At 35.4% G+C, this 16,570-nt stretch overlaps 1 protein-coding gene across 4 annotated transcripts in view; it reads right to left on the reverse strand.

Moving 5' to 3' along the window:
• Positions 1-16,570, reverse strand: part of DNAJC13 (DnaJ heat shock protein family (Hsp40) member C13) — a 119,495-nt gene that overhangs the window by 62,610 nt on the left and 40,315 nt on the right. For 2 of the 4 annotated variants that reach the window (XM_026497026.4, XM_026497025.4), the window contains exons 10-20: positions 13,235-13,401; positions 13,053-13,132; positions 12,802-12,971; positions 11,565-11,664; positions 9,345-9,452; positions 8,524-8,679; positions 7,724-7,780; positions 5,348-5,469; positions 3,448-3,523; positions 3,101-3,196; positions 2,161-2,304 (exon numbers count right to left, since the gene is read on the reverse strand). In XM_026497026.4, coding sequence (XP_026352811.1) covers positions 2,161-2,304; positions 3,101-3,196; positions 3,448-3,523; positions 5,348-5,469; positions 7,724-7,780; positions 8,524-8,679; positions 9,345-9,452; positions 11,565-11,664; positions 12,802-12,971; positions 13,053-13,132; positions 13,235-13,401 — 1,276 coding nt within the window. The remainder of the gene's footprint in view (positions 1-2,160; positions 2,305-3,100; positions 3,197-3,447; positions 3,524-5,347; positions 5,470-7,723; positions 7,781-8,523; positions 8,680-9,344; positions 9,453-11,564; positions 11,665-12,801; positions 12,972-13,052; positions 13,133-13,234; positions 13,402-16,570) is intronic. The other 2 variants (XM_048216197.2, XM_044383412.3) reach the window with 1 other exon arrangement.

Consider the following 16,570-nt stretch of genomic DNA (forward strand, 5'->3'; position numbering starts at 1 on the left):
TTAAATAGCATGTGTTAACCACATTTACAGCTAATAGCTTTGTGTTCAAACTTATGCTGGATAAATGTTACATATGAAATCAAATGCCAAAAACTTACTTCAGTTAGATAATTACATCCAACAGCTTGAACAACTATTATTTTAGAAACAGGCTTAACTACCCGAAGTCAAGAGTTCATCATTTTTAAATAAGTGAAAATCATTCATATCCTATCAGTAGATTTTCAATTACTCAAATGTTGTAGGAATATTATCGTGACATGTATACAGTGCTTCTAATATTACCTTGTGGGGTTTTTTTGTTTTTGTTTTTGTTTTTGAGAGAGAGAGCACGAGCGAGTGAGCAGGGGGCAGGGGGCAGGGCCGGGGGTAGAAAATCTTAAGCAGGCTCCACGCTCAGCACAGAGCCTGACGCAGGGCTTGATCTCACAACACTGAGATCATGACTGAGCTAAAATCAAGAGTCAGACACTTAACTGACTAAGCCACCCAGGTGCCCCTATTATTACCTTGCTTTTCCATCAAAGCAACCCCATAGAACAGAGAAGGGAGGTAGTGTTATTCTGATTTTATGGAAGAGGAAAGTAATGCTCTGAAAACCCGTAACTTGTCTTATGGGTTAATAAAGGATAAAATTAGGCTCAGATATAGGTTAAACAGTGCAACATGCAATATTCTCTTCACTATCCTGGTCACTTAGAAAGCATGTCTATTGCGTAGTGAAGAGAAGGGCCATATGCACCCCAATGTTCATAGCAGCACTGTCCACAATAGCTAAATCGTGGAAGGAGCCGAGATGCCCTTCAACAGATGACTGGATTAAGAAGTTGTGGTCCATATATACAATGGAATATTACTCAGCTATCAGAAAGAACGAGTTCTCAACATTTGCTACAACATGGATGGCACTGGAGGAGATAATGCTAAGTGAAATAAGTCAAGCAGAGAAAGACAACTATCATATGATTTCTCTCATCTATAGAACATAAGAACTAGGATGATCAGTAGGGGAAGAAAGGGATAAAGAAAGGGGGGGTAATCAGAAGGGGGAATGAAACATGAGAGACTATGGACTATGAGAAACAAACTGAGGACTTTAGAGGGGAGGGGGTGGGGGAATGGGATAGACTGGTGATGGGTAGTAAGGAGGGCACGTATTGCATGGTGCACTGGGTGTTATACACAACTAATGAATCATCGAGCCTTACATCGGAAACCGGGGATGTACTGTATGGTGACTAACATAATATAATAAAAAAATCATTAAAATAAAAAAAAAAAGAAAGCATGTCGATTGATTCTTTACACTGCGTGTATCACTCATACAGATCAGGATGAACTCCTTAGGCTCAAGTTCTACAGAACTGAATTTTGGTCTCAATTTCAGATAGACACACAAGACTACAATTGTTCTGTGGCACCTGATTCCTATGTTTGATGTTCTGGAAATTCATAAGAAACCTGTTCAGTAAAATATTTATATTATTTTCTTTGTATAAAGAAATAGCTACCATAAGTAAAGAGATGGTTTAAGGGAAAGAATGTAAGTGTGGTCAACAAAAATGGTGAGATCAAGTCAACTTTTATACTTGATTTAACCACTGCACATTCCATCCTAGAGAGAAGAATATGCATTACTGAATTAGGTTCTATTGATCATACTACATGCTGAAGAATGGGACTAAAACTGTTTTTGATCTGACCTTGATTTGAGGAGCTAATACTGAAAAATTTAAGTACACACAGTAAATTTAATTTAAAAATGTGAATCTTATTACCAAACACCTGTCTGACTAGCTCTGAATAAAAATGTTAAACAAGAAGAGCACCTTTGTTTTTATAGCTATAAAATAAAATTCAGAGAAGGAAAGAAGCAGATACATATAAATAAATTAGCATGGAAACTAAAAGTTATGGAAGAAAAAACTTAAGAGTGGAATTTTATATTAAATTTCATATAAAATACCTAACTAAAATCCTAATCACTGATTCATAAAACTATGAATTAAGAAAAATTTATATAAAAATAAGAATCAGAATTAGGTAACATTTCTTCATATATTCAGTCAGAAATATCTGACTACCATCTCTGTGAACAGCAACAATGAAGGCAAACCTATGATATACAGAAGAGCTAGAAGTCTGGAAGCAGGTTTTTACCTCTTTTTGCGCAATGCCCATTCTATCCCTCCAGTGCATCAACACAAGATCTACTTTTTCTTTGGCAAATTTTTCAACTTCCTTAGCAGCTTTTCCAGCTAGTCTTTGCCACTCTGGAACTTTATTAAATTTTCCATACTGATCCTGTGAAATAATGATAAAATCCATTATGGTCCTGTTTGCAAATTTATTTTTAAAATCTAAGTAAAGCTGATTCACACTGTGTATTTTACATAAAATACATACTGGATATGGGGACTCAGTGAAGAAACAAAGTGAACATTTCTACAATAAATTATACTTTTGTCCAAGAAATCTTAACTTTTCTGCTTAAGTTTCAAGATGATTCCTACGTGAGGGGTGGCAAGATGTGAATGGGAGACGGGTGTAAATAGAAAAATGGAGTGAGGAAAGGAAAAGAACACATACAAGACATTATTACAATGGTGTATCTTGGAAGATGTTTAAGTAATTTTCTCAGAAATAGCCCAACCTTAATAATAAACATAGCTTTTGTTAAAAAAAAAATGTCCTAAGTTAATTTTTTCACTTTTGGCCCCTTTCACCAACATTTATCAATCACACATTATATGCTAAATATAATATTAGACATTTGAAACTTTAAAAAGCAATCCATTCCTGAATGTGCCAATAAGCTGAGTTAAGGGAAACAAAACATAAAAGACTGCTACTATTCATAGTATTAGATTGTGATGATGGTTTTACAACTCTATAAATACACAAAAATTACTGAACTGTACACTTAAAACAGGTGAATTATATGGGATGTAAATTTTACCTCAATAAAGCTGTTACCAATATTACTACTTTTAGTACTACTATTCAATACAGTGAATTCTTGGTTTCTTTCTAAAATTTTTAGTTTTACGAAGAGTATTCTTTTCAACCTGAAAAGACACTTAGGACAATCATTATTTACCATTGCTATTTTCACATTATCTCTAACATGCATTCGATCAGCATCCTTCTCAGGAACTGGATCTGAGCTGTCCAAGTACGCCAGCAAGCCTGGCGGCTAAAAGCAAAGAAACACAAAACATAAAACCCATTTTCGAAACAACCACACAAAGGAAAATTTAGCTTTCAAAACCCAATAAATTAATACTATGATTTAAACTACTGAGGTTAGCACTTATTACATGACAAATTTCTATGGTAAGCATCTTTTAAATAAAAAACAAATTTTTAAAATCCTTTATAAACTTATTCAATGAAATCTTATTGGGCTAGAATACATAAATCTTCCTGGTCATTCAACTGACTTACCAAAATGCGTTTCAACAAGTTTGTCGCAGTTGCATTATCAGCTGTCCAGAGTCCCACTAAATGTCTACTTAGCTGTCTGAAAAAAGCAGACGTTGAGAAAGGTTTGCTGCTTTATCTCAGCTAGAACAGAAAGGAATTTTTAAGAACAAAATATCATATAAGAAATATGGCTACAGCAAGAAATCATTCTGATGTTAAATATTTAAAGTTAGTATTTTAATGTGGAGAGGTGTATGATAGTAATTCAAAATACTGCTAACATTTTAGAATTTTCTCCAAATCAAAATGCTTCCCTGATAAACTCACTAATTTTCAATGGACTTGAACATGAAGTAGTAGGTTTTTACCTCACTTAAAGAGGGAAAACAATAAAACAATTAGACTTGATGATATTATTGGTTTGTGTAACAAGTCCTGATATAGTGATCATATAGCATTCTGGCATTCTTTGGAATTCTGAACATGAGTAAAAGTCAATAACTATGTTCTAATATAACCTATTTGGCAAGGTCAGAGATAGAAAATATTTTCAGTTTTGGAGTCTGGACAAAGACTTAAAGCCTTTAAAGCAAATTATTCTATTCATGCCACTTTAGAGGTAAAAGTATATTTTGGTTCAAAGTGAAGAATCTAAGATCCATGTTGAATCTATGACTTGGTCACTTACTAATCTTAACCCTCGCTATATGCTCCTCATGAGCACAGAATATACTTTATTCACTGTTGACCCTTCTGTGCTTCAGTAGGGATTCAAACTGCCATTTGCTACAAGAATGGGTATGAAACCTGTGAGAGAAATAACCCAAACTACAGACATATGTATTTATACAGGTTACATTACCAGAAGAAAAAAGTTTAAAAACCCAAATTGTACTTTCTTCTATCCCCCAAAAAATGAACACTACTAAAACTGTTCATTTCTATGTCTAGTTGGAAATTAACTACTACTGAAGTAATTACTCTTATGATTTCCTTCACATGCATCAGGTAGGTATCATTTATCAGGAATTCCAAAAAGGCTTTAAACAGGAATAAATGGGATAACTTTTTATAAAAGCAATTTGCAAAAGATAAAGGAATGCAAATGAAAAATGGTAATTTATATTATACATTGACAGCTTTTCAATACTGTGACTGATCACAGTAAGGAATGTAACTGATTATTTAATAAAGAGGAACACAGCAAGCAAACATCTAACATGGGACTTTAATGAAATAAGGCATTAAATTATTCATTTAACTAGTGAGTCATGAGTCATAGTATGCTAAGGATATCTGAAGGCTCACACATAAGGAATCATAAAGAAAGATTAAAAGGGATGGAATTCATATGGCCTGGAATAAATGAAGAGATTTATTGCTTCCTTATATTTGATTATTGTTAAAAAAGACAATTTACCAAAGAGGAAATTGTTTAACTGTAAGAGATTTAGGATACCTAAGCCAGTTAGCTAAGTAAGAAAACCTTATCTTAGAAAAGGTTAGATAAGGTTTTCTTTATTCTTAGAGCCGAGTACCTAATTGACCAAAGATACTTAAAAACTGACATGACAGCCAGAAGCAAATACAAGGAGAAAAGGCCTAGGCATATGGTTCTAGTTTCATAAGCTTCTAGGCACTCTTTTCCATGTTCCAGTACCCTGACTATGGGTATAGAGCCATAACAGGGAAGTGAGGTGGGAAAAGCAAACAGATTTGTCCCCACCCCACCTCTCCAAGCTATCCAGGGCAGGGGCAATGATCATCTGGGCACTATCTTTCTAGAAGGAAAGGAAAAGAAGAACTAGGTGAATCAAAAGAAAATGAAACATTTGCATAATCCAAACAGTCTGTTTTATGTACTATCTGAAATCATTTTATAAGCAGCAAGTTAATTTACAGCAAATTAAATTTAACCTACCTATTTGTAAGCATCCTTTGATCTGAGCTTATTGTAAACATCGCAGTATGCAAGTGTCGAGGTAAGGCACCTTCACTTAGGGCAAGCTCCTGCATTTTTGTAGCAATTTCTTTGTCACCTTCCTTTGGAAAAAGGGTAAGATGATCCCTAAAGCAGCACTCCAGAACAAGGTATTCTACTTTTATAGAATTAATTTTACATCTCTAGGTAAAATAATTATGTAGTATACAATATAATAAAAATTTGAAATGCAACTTAATTACCCAAAAATAACACAAGTGATAAAAGTAATTTTAAAAACATTTGCCTGTGGAATGAGGTTTTAAATGTTTACAGAAAATTTATCTTATGAATTATATTTTGCTTAATTTAATGTTAAAATTAGGTTCATTCTCTGAGTATACATCAGCCAATGAAAGGGAAAGGCAACTCAGGGAAATCAGCGATTCCTACCAAAGGCATCTGCAAACCCGCCTTGCTTTTATTATTATCAATATATTCATTTTCATGGTGAACACAGTCCTTTATTTTTTTTAAAAGAATGATGTGATTAACTGGGGTCGTTTTTTATCGTGATTTTACTTTGCTTATATGGACTCACTTTGGCAGCAGAGTTAAGACAGGTAGGACTACTAATCAAAGGTAATCAAACAACTATGAATTAAGTAAGCAATGTGATATTTAAGACAGCCTACTGGAAAGCAAAAATGCTCACAATGTGAGTGAAAAAAAAGTACAAGTATATAGTACAACTGAATATGTAGTATGTATACAAATATTCACATAGTGTGAATATGTACAGATACCATTCTGACAGTAGTATCAATATCAGTTTTATACACAGTAGATAGACATATATATACATAGTTTGTACGCATATAATTTTGAACACTACACAGTCTGAGAGAAAATCTACTAAAATGCTAATAGTATTATCTCTGGGTGATAAAAATATAAATGATTCATTTTATTTGTTCCTTGAATTTTTTCTATAAACACCAATGTTTCTTCAAAGACCATATGCCACTTTTACAATCAGAAAAAATAATTTAAGATACTTGCCAGGATTTCAGTGTACATAAAGAAGGTGTTCCTTACACAGACATCAGCTCTAGTCATTAGCTGTGAGTCTGACACAGGTGGCTTACATTGAAGCCCAAAGTCCACATTTTGGTTATACCTGGCCCTCCATGAATGGCAATATATTGGTGAATCAGGGTCAGGAATACACTTTTGTTTGGTCTCATGGTCCTAACTGTCCTTGGCTGTCAGCTCTGTGAGAGAGATGCTACTTTGGATAAAAAAACCCATTAGCTACAAGAAAAAAAGTAGCCTTTAGCTGTACATACACACTAAAAATGCAAAAAAACTTTGAGGTATAATGCCTATATATAATTTTATTTTTATTATTTTTTTTAATTTATTTATGAGATAGAGACAGCCAGCGAGAGAGGGAACACAAGCAGGGGGAGTGGGAGAGGAAGAAGCAGGCTCCCAGCAGAGGAGCCTGATGTGGGGCTCGATCCCATAATGCCGGGATCACTCCCTGAGCCGAAGGCAGATGCTTAACCGCTGTGCCACCCAGGCGCCCCTATATAATTTTTAAACACCTACTTGAGTATACTAATTCTGTGCATTTCATTTAGCCACATGTTATATGTACGATATATACGTATATATTATGATATATTTAGATCACGGAGTGTTTTGATAAAAGGAGCAAACCCTCTTACATTTTATCCAAATCACTACAAACAACAAAAAGAATTCAAAGCCATTTGGACTGATGTCTTTGTAAACATCCAGTATGCAAGTTGATATTTATAGCCATGATTTTATTTTCTAAAAATCAAGACAACTAAAGCAACTATCTTAGAGAAACAATATCCCATGTCTGACCAACGATATCATGACCTGATCTCTGCCATTTAATTACAAATGCATGAGGAACTAATTTTTGTTACCATTCTTACTTAATATCACTTTGCTATGAACTAACTCCCTTAACAGATTTCTATGTAACCTCATTACCTAAAGATTTCAATACCATCAATACCATCATCCCCCACCCCCAAAAAGAGGAAGAGAGGAAGAATGCTAACTTTTAATTCTTTTAAAACAAACAAAATACAATGTAGGAACCGAAAGATTTACTTGCCCTAAACCCACTTACCTCAGAACTTTAAACTCTTAGTTTAATACTGAGGATTGTTTCTGTAGTTTAAAACTAATTTCTGAATAAAGACTCAAAATTAACTTTTCTTACCCAGAAAAACTGCATGTTTCCCATAAAAGGCTGAAACGTAATTTTGTCAGCTTCAATGAAAATAGCCAATCAACATTCAAGTAGGTTTAAAATCTCAAAATTGTTCTCACCTCTATTATTGCCTTCATAACCAATCCAGCTCCCTTTATAATTGCCATGGAAGGATGCTTTAAAATAGGGAGAAAAGTATTACAGAATAAAAGAATTTTATTGCAACAGACTAGCTACTGCTTTTAAGGAGTATATACAATTTTATAAGCCATAAAATTAGTTAAGGATACATCTCAAAGTCAGATCAGTTTGGCTAAAAATTTTAGGTATTCTTACAATATAGCTTTAGGGTAATTAAGAAACAGCTGGCACTTATTTGAATAATTATAGTTATCTGATAAATATCAAAAAGTAATGATGTAAAATAATACAAACTGACATTTACAAATTAACATAAAATAAAAATATTAAGTATCATTGATAAATATCAAGGAGTAATGATGTAAAATAATACAAACTGACATTTATAAAACTAATAAAATAACAAAAATATAAGTATCATATAGAAACAGATCACATGTACATAATAAATACTATAGTACTGTATGATCTAATAATGTTTTCAACTATTTATGAACAGCCCTATTATTTGGGAATTTATAAAGAAAAGGGTACTTTGGGCCTATCACAGAAAAAAATGAGTTTTTCACTACTGAGAAAAGATGGGGGTCAAAACAGTGGTCAAAAGCCATCAGCACAGCTCTACATGAAACACTAAGAAATCTGTGAAATTAAATATCCTTAATATGGTAATAATATGGCTGTATTTATCAACATTACTACAGAAGCACACACCCATTATTTTAAAACCAAAATGACCCAAAAGTGGTTATCTGATAAGAAAGATACAAGCTCTCACCTGAAAGAGCTTAAAGAGGGTTCTTCCATTGGATGCTACCATCTCTAAGAGCATATCAAACTGCTGTCCTTCTGTTGTCTCACTATATGGAGCACAGAGGGCAAAAGTAAGGAAGTCCAAGAGTGAACTAATAACTAGGGCACCAGTCCCATGATCCTGAAACGAAGTAACATACTGCCTTAGGACAGAGAAATTCAAGTAAAACACAGCAATAATGTGCTCCTCTTGTCCTGTATGTTAAAAGTAAACATTTAATTCCATAACGTGAGGCTCACAGTTTGATTACTCTAAGGAGTACTTGTTTTACTAATGCAGTAAATCCACTGCTTACCGTATCTCAAAAGTAAAATAATTAAAATATGGTCAAGTTTCAAGAAAATAACCAAGACTCCTCAAACACATATAACTAAGGTTAATATGTGTAGTATCTGTATAAAAAGCAATCTTTGACAACATTTAAAACCAACAATTTGTTCCTCCTAGATCTATAGATTGCCCATCTCCAAAACTGTTACCAGTGACTGAGGAGCAAAGATTTGGCTTAATTTTTTTTTTTTTTTAGAGCAGCTTATTTCATAATGACATTAAAGAAAAAGAAAAAAATCTAAAGTCTTTGCAACTTATTCCTCTGAGATGGATACAGTTCTAAGACAGAATATTTTACTATTAGTGAGTGAACAAGCTGACCAAACTGTGTATGGTGAATACTGACCACAGTTGGGACCTGAAATTAAGGAAAAAAACCTGCCAAACTGCATTTCTAGAATACCTTTCAATAATGTCCAGTATCTCTCATTAAGACAAATTTAATTGTAACTTACCACATGGGAATTAAATTTTTCCAGTAAGTTTTCCAGAAACTTCTTTGATGAAAGAAGAGAAGCTTTGTTCAGCTGTTCTTGTCTTAAGTCATAGTCATCATGCATGGGCTATTGATTAAAAACAGTGATAATTCATGAGCAGGCCCACATGTTGGCATCACACGAAAGTCATTTATAAAGAGTATTCATTAAATTGTGAAAGAATTAAAAACCACAGCCTTTAAAGTTGAAGGCAGAAAGGAAACTCGTGATAAGACAAGCAGGCGAAGTGATGATTTCCCCCAGGGTCTAATGAGGCTTCATAGATACTGTGCCCAGCAAGTATCTGTAGAGTATTGCACAAGGTACTCTCTCAAAAGTCACAGATCTCCTTCTTAAAAAGCAAATGACACCCATTTCCTCTCCCCCAATTTTAAAATTTAAATTTGAAATGATAAAACATAGCATTTATTTATTTTTTTAAACAGCATTTAAAAGCAGGTACTAAAATGAGCAGCAAATACTTCTTTGTCTCTTCTGACTGGTGGAATAAATGAGAATGGGAAAAAGACTGCAGCATGAGAGTTAGGAGTAAACATCCAATCCTAACTCTGCTACTGACCATAGCTGACCTCAGGCAAGGTTAAGTTGCTTTAACTCTGAGTTTCACTTTCCTCAGCCATCCAAGTGAGTACTTAGCTCACAGGACTATTATGAAGCTTAAATGAGATAATTCATGTAAGATATATAGGCAAAACCTAATATGTAATGAGAGCTCAATGTGTTTGTTTCACACTATGGTATTTTACGCTCTAGCTACCCCACTTTTTTTTTTTTTTTTACGATTTATTTATTTATTGGGGCACCTGTGTGGCTCAGTAGGTTATGGAGCTCCCTTCGGCTCAGGTTCATGATCTCAGGGTCCTGGGATGGAGCCCCATGTCTGGCACCCTGCTCAGCGGGGAGTCTGCTTCTTCCTCTCCCTCTGCCCCTTCCTGCACTGTGCGCTCGTGCACGTGCACTCTCTCTCTCTCTCTCTCTCTCAAATAGTGTCTGGGAGCATGTGTTGGGGAGGGGCAGAGAGAGGGAGTCTCAACCAGACTCCATGCTCAGCGTGAAGACAGACATGGGCTTGATTTCACAACCCTGATATCACAACCTGAGCAGAAACCAAGAGTAAGATACTCAACCAACTGTGCCACTCAGGCACCCCATCCCAGAATTCTTTTAATGGAATTATTAGGAGTAGTAAAGATAGTAAAGTTCACTTTTGAGTATAAATGCAAGGTTTTATACAAGTCAAGTAATTACTTAGGTTTTTTTCTATACCACTAAACTTGCCTAGAACACTTTAGTCCCGTATGCTATATATGACATTGAAGTAAATCAGGAATTTCGAAGTTATACTGAACAATTCATTGCTTCTCCTCCTATACAAGCTGTCACCAAGTTAGATCTTTACCCTCAGCTCTCAAATGTGCCTTCTTTAACCCCATCCTGCCTCAGTATCTTGTTTCTTACATATTTGGTCTACCTGTCTCTAACTTTACCTCTATTATAGTCTCCACATAACATTTGTGAGCTTTCAGAAGTTCAAACCTAATATTACTGCTCCCCCGATGAAAAACCTTTCAGTTGTTCCTTACTGAAGGACAAATCTAGCTTGTCTATATGAAAGGCTTCTGATGACTGTCTCAACATATATCTCTAGCTGTAACTCCTAATCCCACACATCCATACATGCTTTATGACCCAGCCATTTCAATTATTTGCTTCTTTCCCAACATGCCTTTGTATATGCTATCCCTTCTCCCAGGAAAGCCTTCCCACAGAGGGAAAATACCTGCCTGTTCTTTAAGATTCAGATCATTTGTAACATCTGAAAGACTGGCTTTGAATCTTTTATCTTCCCCTCACCACAAACCCAAAAAACGAAGTGCTGCTTTTTAGGGATCCCGTGGCCCCTACTACTTTAGATTGCACACATATGCCTACCTTGCTAGGCTGTCAGCAATTTCAAGGAAGGAACGAACTTTGTATTTCTAGTAGATAGCACAGTGCCTGGTTTATAGGATATGCTAAACAAACCTTTATTTGAATAAATAAATTGCCAAGAGAGCAATTTAGGAAGTATAGAAACATTGAATTTAATTGGTACAATGGAAAATCTGGGTTTGTGGAAATTTAAAACGTCAATCAACTTAAGAAAAACCAGTCTCCTTTTTAAAAAACACTACTTACACACATGAGGGCACAGAGCATATCAACAGCTGCATGGATTACTCCATTGTTGCTCCTCTTGAGTGCCTTTACTACCTTCACTCCTAGACGCTCCCGAAACCTGTGGAACAAAAAAACCAAGCACATAATAGCAATATCAGAGCATTATTTTATTATTAAAATGTAACATAAGTCCTCTTGAGTTTCTATTGCATTCAGCAAGTACATATTTTAAGTTACACCTCTAGAACATATCGGTTCCCGTAAGTTTTTTCTTTGAGGGGGAAGATTTTTTTAAAAATTAATTAAAACTAAAAGGGATTTTGGGGTGCCTGAATGGTGCAATCAGTTAAGCTTCCAAGGCTTGGTTTCACCTCAGATCATGATCTCAGGGTTGTGAGATGGAGCCCCACGTTAGGTTCCACGCTGAGCATGGAGACTTAAGACTCTCTTTCCGTCTGCCCCTCTCAAATAAATAAATCTTTTTTTTTTTTTTTTAGATTTACTTGACCTCAAATAAACATACACACACACACACACACACACACAAAAAAACACACACAAAAAAAGACCTAAAGGGATTTAATCTCCTATTCAAAGTCATTAAAAAAAAAAAAAAAAAGTATGGGGGCGCCTGGGTGGCGCAGTCGTTAAGCATCTGCCTTCGGCTCAGGGCGTGATCCCAGCGTTCTGGGATCGAGTCCCACATCAGGCTCCTCCGCTAGGAGCCTGCTTCTTCCTCTCCCACTCCCCCTGCTTGTGTTCCTCTCTCGCTGGCTGTCTCTCTGTCACATAAATAAATAAAATCTTTAAAAAAAAAAAAAAGAGTATGGGGCACCTGGGTGGCCCAGTCGGTTAAGTGTCTGCCTTCAGCTCAGGGTGATCCTAGAGTCCTGGGATAGAATCCCACGTCAGGCCCCCTGCTCAGAAGGGAGTCTGCTTCTCCCTAACCCTCTCCCCCTGTTTCTGCCCCTCTCCCTCCCTCATGCTCGTTCGCGCTCTCTCGTGCGCTCGCTCTCTCTCAAATAAATAAATAAAATCTTAAAAACAAACAAACAAGAGCCAGTATATTGCAGGTATGTATGGGACCAATATTCACACCCTTCGATTCCACTCACCTTTATTTGTTTATGAATAAAAACTACCATATCAACGTACGAAAGTTATCAGTTTTAGACAGATATAAAGAGATAAACCGTTAATTATCTGCTATTTTGAGTTGTTTGCATTCTCTAAAAGAAGTTCAAAGAAAACTTACTTTGGAAGCTGAGTGAAGGCCAGAAAACCAGCTTTAGAAGCCACAAGCCTCCTCACAGCCTGGAACTGACTCTCAAGTTCTGCATTTGAAGCAACAACATCTCCCTCTTGGGACAATAATGCTGTTATGGCATTATTGATCAGTTTTTCTTTGTTTTCTGAGAAGAGACCCTAGGTAAAAGAAGAATGTTTCAAAAAGTTCCCATTCCAAAAGTTAATGACAATGAACAAATTATAATACAATTATCTTACATCCTGCGTTACTGCATGCAGAACTCCACTATATGAAATATTAGCGTTGAACCTGAATACAGCATCCGCAAAGTTGCCATCTGTAAGATGAAAGGGTTCAAAAAGATTTAGAGGTTTGCATTCCTAATTTTTAAATTATTAAGGAGATGGACAAATGCAATTATACTTAAATCGATACTTACTTGGAGGTGTGGCTAAAAATCTGAGATGAAGGCTCTCTACTTCCTCATCGACAGGCATGCTGAGTAACCCCCATCGCTGACCTTTATGAGTTGGTGTCATTTTTACACAAACGTCTCTGTTACCAGAGGCTCTTACTCCATCCAGCAAACTTGCTAGTAAGGAATCTCTAAGCAAGGTAAAAAATAAATAGGTTTTAGGATTGATAATTAAGGGGAATTTTTATTCAGCATATAGCACAGGCCCTTTAGCAGGCAACCTGCTCGGGGAGGGCACTCTAAGTACAAGGAGAAGCACAAGGGAACAGGGGCTTTATGAGAAAGCTTGGAGTTCTAATACTAGCTCTGTACTTTGCTGTCACATACCTTGTACAAGTTACCTAAGCAGTATAAATGTAATGTTTTTGGTTTTTTCTTTAAGATTTTTTTAAACAGTTTTACTGAGGTATAACTTACAAATCAAAAATTCACCCAATTAAAATGTACAGTTTAAGAATTCTCAGTAAATTTATACAGTTGTGCAATCATCCAGTTTTGGTATACTTCCATCACCCCAAAAAATTCTCTTGTGTCCATCTGCAAAAAACTGTTTCCCAGTCCCAGGCAACCACTTATTTTCTATCTCTATAGTTTTGCTTTTTCAAATAACCTCATCGAGAGAATGAAAAGGCAACCATGGGCTGTGAGAAAATATTTACAAAAGCCGTATGTGATAATGGACTGTTATCCAAAATATACACGTAACTCTTAAAGGTCAACAATAAGAAAAACAATTCATTAAAAACTGATCCGAAGTCCTTAACAGACACCTCACCAAAGACGATACACAGATAGCAAATAAACATATGAAAAGATACTCAGCACATATGTCATCAGGGAAATGCAAACTGAAACAAGAAACCACCACACAGCTATTAAAATAACCAAAATTGAACACTAATAATACCAAATCCTGGGGAAGATATGGAGCAACAGGAATCCTCATTCACTGCTGCTTGGAATACAAAATGGCACAGCCACTTTTGGAAGACAGTTGGCAGTGTGTGACAAAACTCAACATCCTACCATATGTATGATCCAGTGATCACACTACTTAGTATTTACACAAAGTATGAAAACTTCCGTTCGCACAAAATCTGCACACAGATGTTTACCACAGCTTTACTCCTAACTGCCCAAACTTAGAAGCAACCAAGAGGTCAAATGGATAAATAAACCACGGTTATGTCTAGACAATGGAATATTAGTGTTAAAAAGAAATGAGCTATCCAGCCATTAAAAGACAAGGAGGAAATGAAAAAGCCAATCTGAAAAGGCTACATACTGTATAATTCCAACTATGATACTGTGGAAAAGGCAACTTTGGAGATAGTAAAAAGATGAGTGCCTGTCAAGGTTTAGGGAGGAAGGCAAGATGAAATCAGTGGAGCAGTATTACTGCTGGAGAGGACCCCTGGAGATTTTTAGGGCGTGAAAATAGTCTGTATGATACTGTAATGGTGGACAAATGTCATTATACATTTGTTCAAACTTGCACAGCCATCAGTTGTAACACATATATCACTCTGGTAGGGGATGTTGGTAATGGGAGAGGCTAGGCCAGTTAGGAGGCAGGGCAGTAGAGTGTACGAGGCATAGGAGAAATCTCTGTACCTTCTGCTCGATATTGCTATGAACCTAAATCTGCTCCAAAAAATAGTCTATTAAAAAATTCATATAAACAGAATCATATAATGTATAGCCTTATGTGTCTTGCTTATTCTATATATTGTGTATTTTTAAGATTCAGTCCTTTTTATTGCTGAGTAGTATTCCACCGTACAGATAATCGACATTTTGCCTATTCATTCACCAGGTGATGTAAATATCATTTCTACCTTTGGATATTATGAGTAATGTTATTATAAACATTCACATACAAGTTTTTATGTGGGCATATGTTTTTATTTCTCTTGGGGTAGATACCTAGGAGTAGAACTGACATAAGGTCATACGATAACTATATGTAAGAAACTGCGAAACTATTTTTTAAAACAGTTTATGATTTTATATCCTCACCAGCAATGTATGAGAATCCATGTGCTTGCCAACAATGGGCACTGCCAATCTTTTTGACGTTATCCACTTTAGTGTACATGTAACGGTTTTACTTTTCCCTAATGAATCATGATCTTTTCATGTGTTTATTTACCATTCAAATATCTTCTCCGATTAGGTAGGTGTCTATTTGAATATTTATGCTATTATCTGTTTTTTAGTATTGAGTTAAAAGAGTTCTTTATATATTCTAGAAACAAGTCTTTTATTAGCTATATGTTTTCCAAATATTTTCTTCCTGTCTGTGGCTTGTCTTTTTCTTTTCCTAATGGGGTCAAAGTTTTCAATTTTGAAAAAGTCTAATTAATTAGACTTTAATGAATTGTGATTTGGTATTGTATCTAAGAAATCTTTTCCTAATCCAAAGTCACAAAGAAATTGCTTTACTTTCTACATATAGACTTTATTGGGAAAAATGGCATCTTCTTCCAAGGGATCAGGATTAAACAATGTAATGGACATAAAGCACATGACGAACTATAAATGTTGAGCTACCCTCCTCGGCTGAGAACATGTGCACTACCTTTTTTTTTTTTCCCCAGAAGTTCTCTTCCTTGAATTCAGGACAGGAAAAAATACAACCTTTTGCTTAAAATGCCATTTTTGTTGAACCTAGATCAAAAGCTTTCCAAGGTAAGAAACAGTTACTGGTCATACTCCAGGAAGTGACAATACTTCAATAAGGCTGTATTGCAGACAGTGGCAAAATGCACCAGAACTGTTTCAACCACCTGTTAAAAACAGATTCAGTCTCAATCTATTTTCTACAGCATAAAAGAACTTCCTGGAATGTAAAAATTGCCAAGCCCATGACAACGGCTTAGTATATGAAGGGAGATCTAGTCATTCACAGTAAAATAGCACTTAAAGTGTTTACCTTACAGGAGGAGATTATGAGCTATATTATCTCACAGGTTTTCACAGCAACAGCCAAGTCAGAGTAATATAAAAAAATTCAGGTATATTCCACTGGAAAATTAATAACTAGCCTACTGATGCTAACTTAAAGAACCTAACTTCAAATATATTTAAAGTAACTTGCTGCTGTTATCCAAACAATTTAACAACGAAAGAAGCTATTTCAAAATACCTTAAAAGCATAAGTTACAGAAAAACATTTTATTTTCATCATTCCATTTAAAATCAAATCACCATTTTTAATCTCTTTGGAAATTTGAAAACTGAATGAAGGTCATTTTCAATATGCAACAAAATAATGTTGTCTTTTCCTAAGTTATATGA

This window comes from Ursus arctos, unplaced genomic scaffold (genome assembly GCF_023065955.2).
Source record: "Ursus arctos isolate Adak ecotype North America unplaced genomic scaffold, UrsArc2.0 scaffold_20, whole genome shotgun sequence".
Taxonomy (NCBI): Eukaryota; Metazoa; Chordata; class Mammalia; order Carnivora; family Ursidae; genus Ursus; species Ursus arctos.